The sequence below is a fragment of the Acyrthosiphon pisum genome, chromosome X (assembly GCF_005508785.2).
Source record: "Acyrthosiphon pisum isolate AL4f chromosome X, pea_aphid_22Mar2018_4r6ur, whole genome shotgun sequence".
NCBI classification, from domain to species: domain Eukaryota; kingdom Metazoa; phylum Arthropoda; class Insecta; order Hemiptera; family Aphididae; genus Acyrthosiphon; species Acyrthosiphon pisum.
This window is the reverse complement of record NC_042493.1, coordinates 43,137,677-43,150,711: the sequence shown is the minus strand read 5'-3', so window position 1 is coordinate 43,150,711 and position 13,035 is coordinate 43,137,677. Positions and strand designations below refer to the sequence as shown.

The 13,035-nt window shown below is 27.8% G+C and overlaps 1 protein-coding gene across 1 annotated transcript in view; it reads right to left on the bottom strand.

Annotated features, from left to right (window-relative positions):
• Positions 1–5,893: 5,893 nt before the first annotated feature.
• Positions 5,894–13,035, bottom strand: part of LOC107882419 (trehalase-like) — a 9,395-nt gene continuing 2,253 nt past the window's right edge. Inside the window, exons 2-3 of the mRNA XM_029486366.1 lie at positions 7,740–8,295; positions 5,894–7,294 (exon numbers count right to left, since the gene is read on the bottom strand). Of these exons, the coding sequence (XP_029342226.1) occupies positions 7,223–7,294; positions 7,740–7,856 (189 nt within the window). The 5' untranslated portion in view covers positions 7,857–8,295 and the 3' untranslated portion in view covers positions 5,894–7,222. The remainder of the gene's footprint in view (positions 7,295–7,739; positions 8,296–13,035) is intronic.

Here is a 13,035-nt window from a genome sequence, read left to right as displayed (position 1 = left end):
TATTATAGTATTTAAAATTAGAAACCCTTGTCAATAGAAGAAAAAGACTCGATCTATGTTTTATTTTTAAATTAACGAATGGGAATATTAAGAGGCATTGCACTATTGTCAGCGCACTATTTGTTTTCTCTCTCTGGCTCACACGCAACATAGACAAAATGCTTTTACGCAAAATCATTTTTTCTATGTGTTTAAGTAATCTTAGAGTATAGTCACCCATGAAAAAAAAGATATAGAATAATACTTTTGAGGGAATGACATATCGATTTGTCTAAATATTGTCTCAAAACAATTTAAACATCATTTAAATTTACAACATTTTTTTATTTATTTTGAAAGTGGAATACAAAGTCAAATAATAATAAAATATAAAATCGATATGTCATTCCCTCAAAAATATTATTCTCCATCTTTTTTGTAACAGTGACTTTACTCTAATATTACTTTAAACGAGGTTAACCTACTTAAACGCATAGAAAAAATTATTTTTGCGTAAATGCATTTTATCTATGTTGCGCGTGGGCCAGAGAGAGAAAACGAATAGTTTCTGCTGACATCCTCTTAACTGTCCGGAACTACTTTCTTCATTGAATTTTAATATCCCAAATCGTAGAACTAGGCAACTGAATACTTTTTATGTGCAACTCCAACGTTCAAACTATGGTCAAAATGCTCCTATAAATAGATTAATGCAACTAGTTAATTATTTTAATGTTGATCTGTTTTTTCCAGCGTCTCCTTAAATATTTTCAATATTGACCTAAATAATATGTTGGCTGTATAAATGTTACAATCTATGTCAATATATCATTAAGTTAATTTCCAATTTTATACAACTTTATTCTGTATTCTTAACCATTTTGTTTTTAGTGAGTTATTTTCAATCATATAATTGTCTCCTCACAAACATTATTCAAACCTGTCATTTAGGTGCGTATTTCATACTATTTGTATTGTCATATTATAGTTTTTAAGATTAGTATGGTGTGATAACAAATATTATTATTATATTGTAATCCTAGACGTATGTTTATAATAATTGTAACTGAGTTCGGCCGTTTAAAATATACAAATAAATAAAATAAAATTGTTCTTAATTTTATATCACGAAAAATTACTATAAATAATGTTTGCCAATAATTTTGTTTGTTTGTTTTTTTTTTTTTTTGAGCGTTTTAGATTACCGATTTAATTATTTAAGTATATAAAAAGGTGGTTATAAGAAAAAAATATTTAGTTTTTATAAATTAGGTATTTCAGTTAAATGTATTAATGCATATTATACTAAAATGTAGAGGACCATAGTTAATAACCTATAGTGAACCAAAATTGATCATTATACTGTCAAAATGTTCAGAAAAAAAGCTTTACCAGAGTTCATCAAAAAATATAGAGGTTACTGTTTGAAAAAATTAAGTTGATTTTATTATTGGTACAACTGCGAGTTTATATATTTTTTAAATGTTATAAAAAAATTGCCTGTTAAAAATAGAGAAACACGTCTTTTCTTTGTTTTAACGAAATTCCATATCATCGATCCATAATTGTTAAAAAAAAAGCCGTGTACAATGACATAAGATACATCCAGTATGTTTTTTGTATAGTAAACAATTATACAATAATATAAAATCGTTAATATGTAATGATACAATTATTTTGAAGTTAAAGTTGAAAGGGGACGACCCACTAAGTGTATGGTGTCCCGGGGCCCAATTGATCCTTAATCCGGGCTTGAGTAAAAAACACAACAATTGAATGTATAAAATATAAATGATACATTTTTTTTTTACTCGTCAACTTGTCTTTTTAAATTTTTTATTGTTTTATTTACCCACGATGACAGAGGAGTAATTATTATTTACTTGTTTCCTAAAATATATTTCTACATTAATACTAACTATATTATAATTTACAATTGTATAATTGTCTAAGGTAATATACAACACTAAATTACCACATTTTTTAGGTTATTTTTTACATTTAATTTCTTATTTGCTATTTTTAATACTAACTTATTTTATCCCTAGGTTATTTTCTCAACTTATTTGGGTCGTTAACTATGACATTATGCTTACATATGTACTCAATTTAGTCATATTAGTATACTAATTTAATCATATTATATTTTTTATTAATTAATTATTTTTGTTTAAAATGTATACCTATATAATTTAAACATGTACCGTAAAAATCATATGTAAAAATCGATTTAGTAGCTTAAGTTGTATAGGAGACAGGTGCTCTTTTACAGATAATTGTTCTCGGATTGAAGTTTAATATTTTATTTCGACAAATGGGCAATAGCATTAAACGCCGATCGTTATTCTTCCACCTTTGACTTTCTATAAAATGTATATTATTCATCGTCAGGGCCGCCTCTAGGACAGGTCCCGCTTTTATAGATAAAAAAAAGAAATAAAAAAGTCAAGTTGATAAGCAAAAAAAAAATGTATCATTTATATTTTATACATTTAACTGTCGTAATTTTTACTACCTTTCTACCTTCCTAGTTCCTACCAATATTAGTTGACGTAAAATTAATGTATTTAATTTTAAACTAGTTAATGATTAACATTCAATTTTCAAAGCTGAAATGTATAAAAAAAACTATCATCGAAGCACTCTGTCCCCCAAAAAAGTCACTGAGCTACTATACCTAATATCTATAGAAAAAGAAATTGCTGCTCAACTAAAATATAATTATATTATTGACACACTTGCTGTTTTAAAACGTTGGAAGGTTAATTTATTATATACTTTTTTATATTGTACCTATTTAAACTTACTATAGTTACTATACAAATTTTTGATTTATTAATTTATCAATATTATCATAATATTAAGTTTAAGTAGGTATATGACATTTTGACGTGTTGTGTTTTAATTTATTCACTTATTTACTTATTCATATTGTTGTACTATAATTTTAAGTCTATTTGCGTCTTTGCTTCTTTATACCTATATATCATAATATATGCAACTTCCAAGTGCCCATACTTAATGACAATTTACTATTTTAGGCCCCGCAATTTTACTCTGATCTAAGCCCCGCAAATCGTCAGGACGGCCCTGTACGCATGGTATAATACATACCTATTATTTAATTATTACTATATTATATAATATAACACATTTGATTCAAACTAGTTTACATTAAAAAAATCCTAAAGCTTGCGTGTAATTTTGAATTCATTATTTTATTTGCAATAAAACTAAATATTATAAATTAAAAATATTTGTTACATTTATAATAACAATATTTTTACTGAAATATACGTATTTAAAATTGTCGATGAGGGTATTAATAGGTGTTAATTTTATTTGAAAAATATAAGTATCTGGAAGGTATTATAAATAGAAATCTAAATACAATTTTTTTTTTTTAATTATAATTTTTGGTATACCAACTATAGTTTAAAAATCGTGCCCATATAGTATATACATTACACCTGTATGCTACATCATAATACATACTACCATCATAATACCCACTATACACGATAATACAGTATATTATAGGCACAATATATTTTATAATAGGTACAGTAAACTCTCATTATGTCGAGTGTCGACACTCAAGGGAAACAGAAAAAAGTTCGAGATATTGAGGAATGTTAATATTACTTAGATAATGGGGATTTCAATTGAATTAGAGATAAAGAAAAAATTCGACATATCGATATTTGACATAATGAGAATCTAGTGTAACTATAAATATTATATACTATACACTAAAACCATGAACATAATGAGTTTTTAAACAAAATATTTACTTTTCAGTCTTCACGTGATAGTTATTATTTCATTTAAGGGGGCTGCAGCAGGTTTTGACAAAAGTCAAAACTAATGTAGATTTGACCAATCTAAACATTAATTTTGTTTGTTATTGTGTTTTTAAATATATTTAAATTCCGTATCATAAAATAAACCTTAAGGGGGCGGTAGAGGACTCCAGTCAATGAAAAAAAGTAACTTTTAGACCAATAAGCTAGACAAAACTGGAAGAATTTGGTTTGACAGATTTTAATTTTGAAAAAATGGTTGAATTTATAAACTTCTTGACTATGTTTTTTAGGATCACTTTTTTTATTTAAAATCAGATGTGCCCAAAATAAATACAAATGTAATGCAATTATTTCATGGAATTTCTAAAAAAAAAATGGCTATTTTAAGGTCATTTTAAATTGAAAATTGAAAATCGACTTCCTAAGAAACCTAGATATTTTATCAATGAATTCAAACATGTATTAAAATTTTAAATCGGACATTCCGAAGTATGTGTAATTTACCACCGCTTATTGGTCTAAAACGTATGAAAAATACGTGAACTGCAGCCCATTTAATGCTTGATCTTTTCGAGACTGCTTCTCCTTACATTTTATTCAAAGTGTTTTAGTGGAAGAAAATATAAATAAAAATGTTTGTCCATTAGTTTAATATTTGGCAATGATAATTCATAACACATGATATTTTTGAAAAATTATAAAATATTACTATCATTCAATAAAAAATGTTAATGACCATATAAACTCAAATATCATTTTAATTTTGATCTAATTTCCATAACTTACCATTGTATTTATTGGTAAGAAATATTTAATTAATTTAAATATTTGAAGTTATAGGTACCAACTTCCTATATTAATTTTATACTATTAACGTTAATTTAAATATACAATATACATAATATAGTTACGATATAATAAGAACTATAAATTACAAATAAACAGGTATTTATTTTTATTTTATAATATCAACGCCTGAAGGCAATTTCACAAAGATACTAGTAAACAGTAAAAATATAATATATAAATAAGGAAATTTTGATACAATGATAATCGACAATAGGTATTTAAGTTATGTAGGAGTAGTGGAGTAAGTATAAGTAATATAAAGCATAATATTTTAAAAGAAAAAATATTTTTACACAAAATAAACACAGAAACTATTAGGTACGTGGTCTAACAAAGATTTCCCCTTTATGTCGGTTACTAAGACTAGAACTCTGGTGTCTAAATTTATTACACGCATTGCTTTTTGAATCGGGTCATTAGTCATCATGTCAAATTATCATAACATATATATATTATTTAAGGTTCTATATATATATAATTTCTATTTCTGAAAAATTTTAAAATTTAAAAAAAATGGGAGTGAACAATGTAATTTCACGCAAATTGCAAAATATTGTATACAAATTAATATATAAATATATATGTATGCGTCTAAAATAATTAAAGCAAATCTAGTTTATAAAATGTCATGGCCTTGAAATAGGCTTCTGTACTTCTATACTATAATAATTAATGTTCAATTAAAGGTTGTATCATTGTTAATAAACAATTCAATCTGGACTTAGGACCGCGGTGAATGGTTGCATTATTTTTGTTATCGTACCTAGGTATCAGAGTATATTATATTTTCAAATAGTTTATTTTTTTTGTTAATATAATAAAATAACTTGTTGGATCTATAGTGCACATGTTTCTAAACCATTATAACTACAAGTGATTCGTGTAGTATGACTACATGACCTACTGAACGCGGCATATTCATTACGGATTATACGGTACCCTATAATAGGCTTTATTACATTCAGTTTATGTCATAAACGATCTGTGCATAAAATGAATCTTCACGTTAACTATATTTAATCGGTAAACGTATTATTTTTGATTTTTTTCTAGAATCATGTCCGCAACGAATAATATGAAGCATAGGTAGGTATGAGTTTTAAATTGTTTTTATCTATCATACACATAATTATAGCTTGGTCCTGGTTTTGATAGTACACGACGTCTCAATTAATAAAATATAATTCGGTACTTCAGTTCTGACCGGAATAATTTATTATTTTTATAGGCCTAATCCTCACGTTGGTTAGAAATTATTAAATTTTTTTACCTATTATTTTTTTTATGTAAACATAACAGACGTAAGTATGTATCACAATTCACAATAACATGGGTAAGGGGAGTAAGCAAAAGTAACACTATATCAGATAATATTGTCGTAGGTCATGGGATGGTAAAATGTTGCATACAATATCTAACTGATGCCAGTGAATGATTTCAGGAAACATAAACGCAAAAACGAGGTAAATAATCCCGATAGATCTCAATGCTTTGATGTAGTGGGGAGCAACAATTTAAAGCCATTTCTACCAGGACATGAATGACTCCATAAAGGCACACAAATATGAAAATATTTCAAACCAATGAAGAGATGCAGTTACGGTAGTGCTGTAGCACGATGAGGTCGGAACGTGGCTGGACTTTAACTTGATAAACAACATAATGAGGGATTAATTTATCCCAACTAACATATCACCACTCTGGACCGGTTGTTTTGACCAAAATAATACAAATTACTTTGTGTCCAGGGTACTAAAGTATTTGAATAAGACAGAAATAATGGAGAATGAAGATGGTGTACCAACAACCCTGGTGGAATTCGAAGAACAATGGGACCAACCCAACGCATGGCCGCCACTTCAGTACATATAACAGTGATGGCATTACAAAACACCGGAAATAAAGACTCCAAGATCTTGGCTTCCTAAATTGTTGATAAATGGATGTGTACCAACTACTCGGCGTTCAAAAAACACGATGTCAAAATGTATGAAAAAGTAACATGTATGATACACTTAAGAAAAAGAGCTGAAGTATTCCAAAAGTCACATTCGGTATCGCCTAAAAAATCTAAACCTAAATTAAAAGAAACAACTTTTCTATCAGGCTATATTTAGACAGTACCTATCATTCGACACAAAAAGTAAAATACCATCAATATACTACAATACTTGCTTTAATTTAATGTTAAGAAAACAAAAATGTGAATTCTTACCATAATGATAAAGAGTAAGCAAGAGTACTTAACTAAGAATCAATATCTGATTTAACAAAGATTAATAATATAAATTAGATTGCAACAAAATATGGATATGCATCTTCTATTAAAAATACTAATATAGAGTTTTTTTTTCCGATTGTAGTTTGTGTCAAGGTGGTCATCAAATGCATTCTACTTTTTATATTATAATAGATTATCATTATGTTATTTGTTTTTACATTAATTAAGAACTCATTTTATATTATTAACATTTCAAACGGTTAGATTAGTCAGTACTTCAGAGCAGTTTGGTGCTGTTATTTTTACAATTTTCAATCGAGGTGGCGGAATCGTACTTCTGCAAAAATTCCAGGATTATTTCATTAGTCTATACAAAGCCTTCCTGCATGACGTACTCGCCAATACTTCTGCCCATCGATCCAGTTGTTTTCCCATGGAACTGAAAAAACACGTGACAAATTAAAATACACGACAATATGATTTATTTAGGTCATAAAACATGAGTCTACAGGACTACAGATGCAGTGGTGCCGTGGTTGGTATTAAACAAAATTACAGTCTACAAATCACGTGAAAACGAGAAACCCATCCATCAGCTTAACCGCCTTAACCATTTTCAACTATCGTCCTGCAGACCAATCTATATATGTTTGTACACACATTATTATACCTAGCTACTTTAAGTATTTGTTTTAAATAATTATAATGGTTATGATTGTTGTGAATGATGAATATAAATTTATAATCAAAAAGGTCTTAATAAAATGTACATTGATAATTAAAATAATATTTTTTGTACTGCACAGTATCCTCTTTCCGCCATAAAAATTGTCTTATTATATTTAGCTATTTAAGATCCGTTAAGGCCATCCACTCGGACTTACTTTTTCATACATGATGCCGTGTTCTTTAAACGCCAAGTAGTTGGTACATATCCATTTATCAGCAATTTTGGAAGCGAAAATATTGGCGTCCTTATTGCCCGTGCTCTCCAATGCCATGACCGTTATATATATTGAAGCGGCGGCCACGCGTTGGGTTGATTCCACTGTTCCTCAGATTCCATCAGGGTTGTTGGTACTCCAGCCTCATTGTCCATTATTTATGTTTTATTCAAAAACTTGAGTACCCTGGACACAAAGTAATTTGTATTGTTTTGGTCGAAACATCCGGTCCAGAGTGGTGATATATTAGTTGGGTAAAATTAATCCTTATTTATGTTGTTTATCACATAAAAGTCTAGCCACGAGCCGACCTCATCGTGCCACATCACTGCCGTTCTTGCGTCTCTCCACTGGTTTAAAATATTTTCACACTTGTACGCCTTTACAGAGTCATTCATGTCTTGGTAGAAACCACTCAGCATCTTTGCTTCCCCAATTCATCAAAGCGTTGAGATCCACCGGTATTCTGACCTCGTTTTTACGTTTGTGATGTTTCCTGCAATCATTCAATAACATCAGTTATTTCATGCAAATAATGTATAAAACTGTTGATTTTGGGAATTTTTATATCGGCACGTGTGCCAGATATTCAAATAGGTAATTCGACTTTTAAGTATCTTATTAAAACTCGTTTAAATTTAAATGAAACTATTTAACTCTAAATATTGCAAATATTAAAAATATTGATGTATCTTAATAAACATTTATATGTAAATATTCTATAGTATAAGTAGGTTTATTATAGGCAAAACTTTATACGTATATCGAATACGAGAGACTTTAATGTAGGTACCTATTTAAATTAAAGTTCCATATAAAATAGAACTAAAGTATATATAAAACTATTAGTACCATTAGAAACTATCAGTGTCCAATACTTGACCAAAAAAATTAAAATAAATTGTAAATTTATAAATATTATATAATTTACGTTATTACGTAAATATTATTACTATCGCTGTTTAAAAGATTAACACATATATCTTATCTAAATACATTACAGGGGGGTAAGTGCCTCAGAGGCACCAAATTAAAAGCTTTTTATTTTTTTAGATATTATTGTTAATAAGTTTATGAATCAAAAATAATGAACATTTAGTAATTTATTTATTTATCGTAGTACTAATACGTATATGTAATTAATTTATGATAATTAGGTGTTAATACTGCATACACTCAACGTTGTTATGCAGTCAGCATATGCTCATCAAATGCATTCAGTCTAACTTATTACTTACTTCCTTGGATTATATCAACCGTAATCATGAAATTAGATACCTATATATACAAATTTCATTAATAAGAAATACTGAACTAAACGACGCATATATATTGAATAATGCACATTCCGAAATAGAAATACCTACGTTCTACGTCTGTATAGGCGACCATGGTATATCGATTCAGATATCGAGACTTGGTTTTAGACTTATGTGCCCAGCTTTTAGCACTGAATTGTACATTATATCATTAAGTGGAGCGGCTGCCTACTGGATTTTATTGCAAGGTAGGCAGGTGGGTTGGCCATGGGTCTACAAGATCATAGACACGACAATAAGTTTATCCTAATACCTAATATATATTTGCAACATTTCGATAAATTTACATCTGGGAAATGGATATATACGGATCGTGTCATGCCTGTAATGGTACGCGATTCAAGAAATATAATGTCACGTTTTCCATTGTACACGATTCATTTATCGCAAACTAATCATTTATCAAGTTTTAAATTTGTTAATTATTTAATTTAATATATTACTACAAAAATGTTATGTTGAAATATAGAATGCAACTTATCTAGCAAAACGGCGATCTAACCGATAAACGAATGGTTGTTGATATGGAATCGAGAACAATATTATCGTACTACTGTAATTTATAAACCAAGTGCAGGTAAATTTATCGTGAGTAAAATTAATTATTTTTAATTTTAAAGCGCGATACAGCACGTCATGACCGCGTGGATGTTGTTTTTTTTTATAAGAAAAGAGTATAAGAATCTATATACGACCTTAATATATTTTTCATACAATTCTATTGGAATTTTGACGTATTTACATATTTACGGAGGTATGAACATTTTAAGAGTGTTTGAATATTATCTTTACATATTTTTTGATAATCACACGTAGCCCGTGGATAACATTTAGTACCTATATAATACCTATAAACACTCAAATTCGTATAGTATACTATTTGGGCTTTCATCTACAAAACCTTGTAGGTAATAAATATATACAAAAACATCATGGATGTTTAATTATATCAACCAAATACAATACATTAAATATTAGCTATAATAATACTATTGTATCACTAGATTTTATAACTTAGTAGTGAATACCTTCCGTAGAACCGTGTGAATAAGTCCGTGGTATATAAGTAGCTTAACATAAATTTAAATATTTTGAAAATGTCATTGCAAATAGTAAATAATATTATTACATACTATGTACCTAACTAATTACCTTAAATGCTTAGTAAAAAAAATCATGTATATTTTTAAGCTAATACATTTATAACAACTTACGAGGAAACTTGTATTTTAAAGGAAGGGGGGCCATATATTATAAATAGTTGGAAATATTTTAAGTTAACTACTAATAAAAAAATCCATTTTGTCAATTTTCAATTTTTAAATCTTAAAAATACCAACTAGTTTTACTTTCCCGACAGAAAAGATACTTAAGTTGAAAATCGAAGCATTATTTTGACTACAACTTAACACATACACCGTGGACACAAAATAATTTTTAAAAAAAACATAACACATCATCGTAAAATTAATATTTTATTCATTGATCAGACCAAAATCTAAAATATCATTAATTGTTTCTATGAAAGTAATATAATAATAATATAACAAGCCTATATATATATATATATATAATACTACCATATACGCCTACCGTATTATTAATAGAAAAATAAATTACTTTGATGTCAATATCAAAAGTATATCAAGACAGAGGAAACAAATACATTTCCTTATAAAAATAAAAAGTCCCCGCGAAAATTAATTTTACGATTGACGGACAAAAATTCCATCTTACTTAGTGCCTAGATATATAAATAATAAACTTTTTTATCTTCTTTATGGTGCCTATTGATTTTATTTAAATAGGTATAGTGGGTTAATAGGTATAATATATTATAATTGATAAAGACACTTTAAAGTATAATAGGTACAAGCTTCTACACACGTTTAGTAGTTATAGCAATTTAAATGTACCGGTAATAATTATGCAATGTTAACTCTACTATTCATATAGGTACTTATAGCAGATCAGCCTCTCCAGTTTCTTCACTTTCATTACAGTGACGCAACCAGAATTTTTCAAGGGGGTGGGTTCATACTTGTTAGAACAGACATTTTAACCACGGACTAAGAAAAAAATCTGGTACCTATAAATTATAATCTACCTATATACATTCAATACATTTTTCATTAAAATACAAATCAATGTTTAATAATATTTTATGAGAAAATACATAGTATACTTATATTAATATTTTTGTAATTACAAAAAAAGTAGAATAATTCGTAACATAAAATCTAAACGACGTTTCAAATTAGCTAGGTAACGTATTTAAAAGTTCTTCAGATGTTATACCTACTGACGTCAAAGCATGTCTGATAAATAACTATATATACCAATATACCATAATAATATACCTACTATACATAGGTACCTAATATAATACACTCTTTAATAAGTGTTGCTAAATTACAACATATTTGATTTATCTTAAACATTCAAGTTAATCCAAATTCTTTTATTTCCGTACATAATCATTCAAAAATATCAGTGAAGAGTGACAACTATAAATGCGCTAGGTACCTATGCGGTAACGATGAATTGAAGATAATAATATAATAATATAGTAGGTACTATAGTGATGGGCGCAACCGACTAGTTTTAACTATCGATTGCCTATCGATAGTTTCAAAAACTACCGAGTGATTTTTCAATTGAATAGATATTATTATTCATCGATTGTTTTTAAAAATTATTAAGTAATTCACTCGATAGTTTTCTTTCGGTAGTTGCATACGTCTTATACCGACTAGTTTTGACTATCGATAGTTTTCATTCGTTAGTAAATAGTAATACACATCTAGTTCCAACTAGTTTTGAATATCGAGTTAAAAAAAAAATCGAGTGATTTTTCGGTATTATCGACCGAATTTACTTGTTAATAATTTGGGATAGACATTTTAAAGACAAAAATATAAAAAATGAAATAACCAGCCTTGATACTCGATAGTCGAATCTCGAATGACAACATTGACAACATCATGGCTAAATAGTAAATGATACATAACCTTACCTAAAAAGTAAAAATTTCAATAGTTCGATTAGTTTTCAATAGTTCGATAGTTTTTCGATAGTTCGATAGTTTTATAAAACAATCGAGTAATTAGATAGTTTAAACTATCGAGTACTTCGATAGTTTTCACTCGGTTGTGCCCATCACTAGTAGGTACCTGGTACCTATATAGGTGTACTTATTTAATATTAATAAACACTGTAGTCTGTAATAGTATATGTTATGACATAATATGTTTAATGTATATATTATAGATAAATTGGTAGGTACCTACATACGTACTATCTATAATCGCACGTGCTTATAACGGAAAAATTAAAAATTGTAATTGATGCTATCACCATTTACCACAATAATGATAATAAAAGGTCATAAAATAGGTACTTATTTTGTACAAATTTATTTTTATTCTATGATGTGTGCACGGGATATTCTATTGCACATTCCGTGACTCCGAGGAATAAACATTTGGCGTAATATATCTTTTCATATTTGACTCATTATTTATACATTTTAATTGTTAAGGTTAAATTCTGAATGATAATAGGTAGTAGGTACCTATTTTAAATTTTAAATTTTGTTTTAAATATTAAACAAGTTATATAGGTACGAGTGGAATTTGTACTTATGAAACCCATATTCTTGACAAACGTTATGATCGTCTAAAGTTTAAATTATAAACAAATTCGTCAATATTACAAAAACAAATTTAACTATTTTTAGTTATTGATGTATGTATACAATTTTAGGCATTTTTAGGCATTTAAATTGAATAGGGATTTTCTCTTTTAGTAGTTATTTCTGGAACCCAAAAATCTAACCAAATTATAATTACACAATTTTCTTTTATAGACATTAAATTTGAAATATTGACAAAATCGGATTCTTAAATGAAGAATTG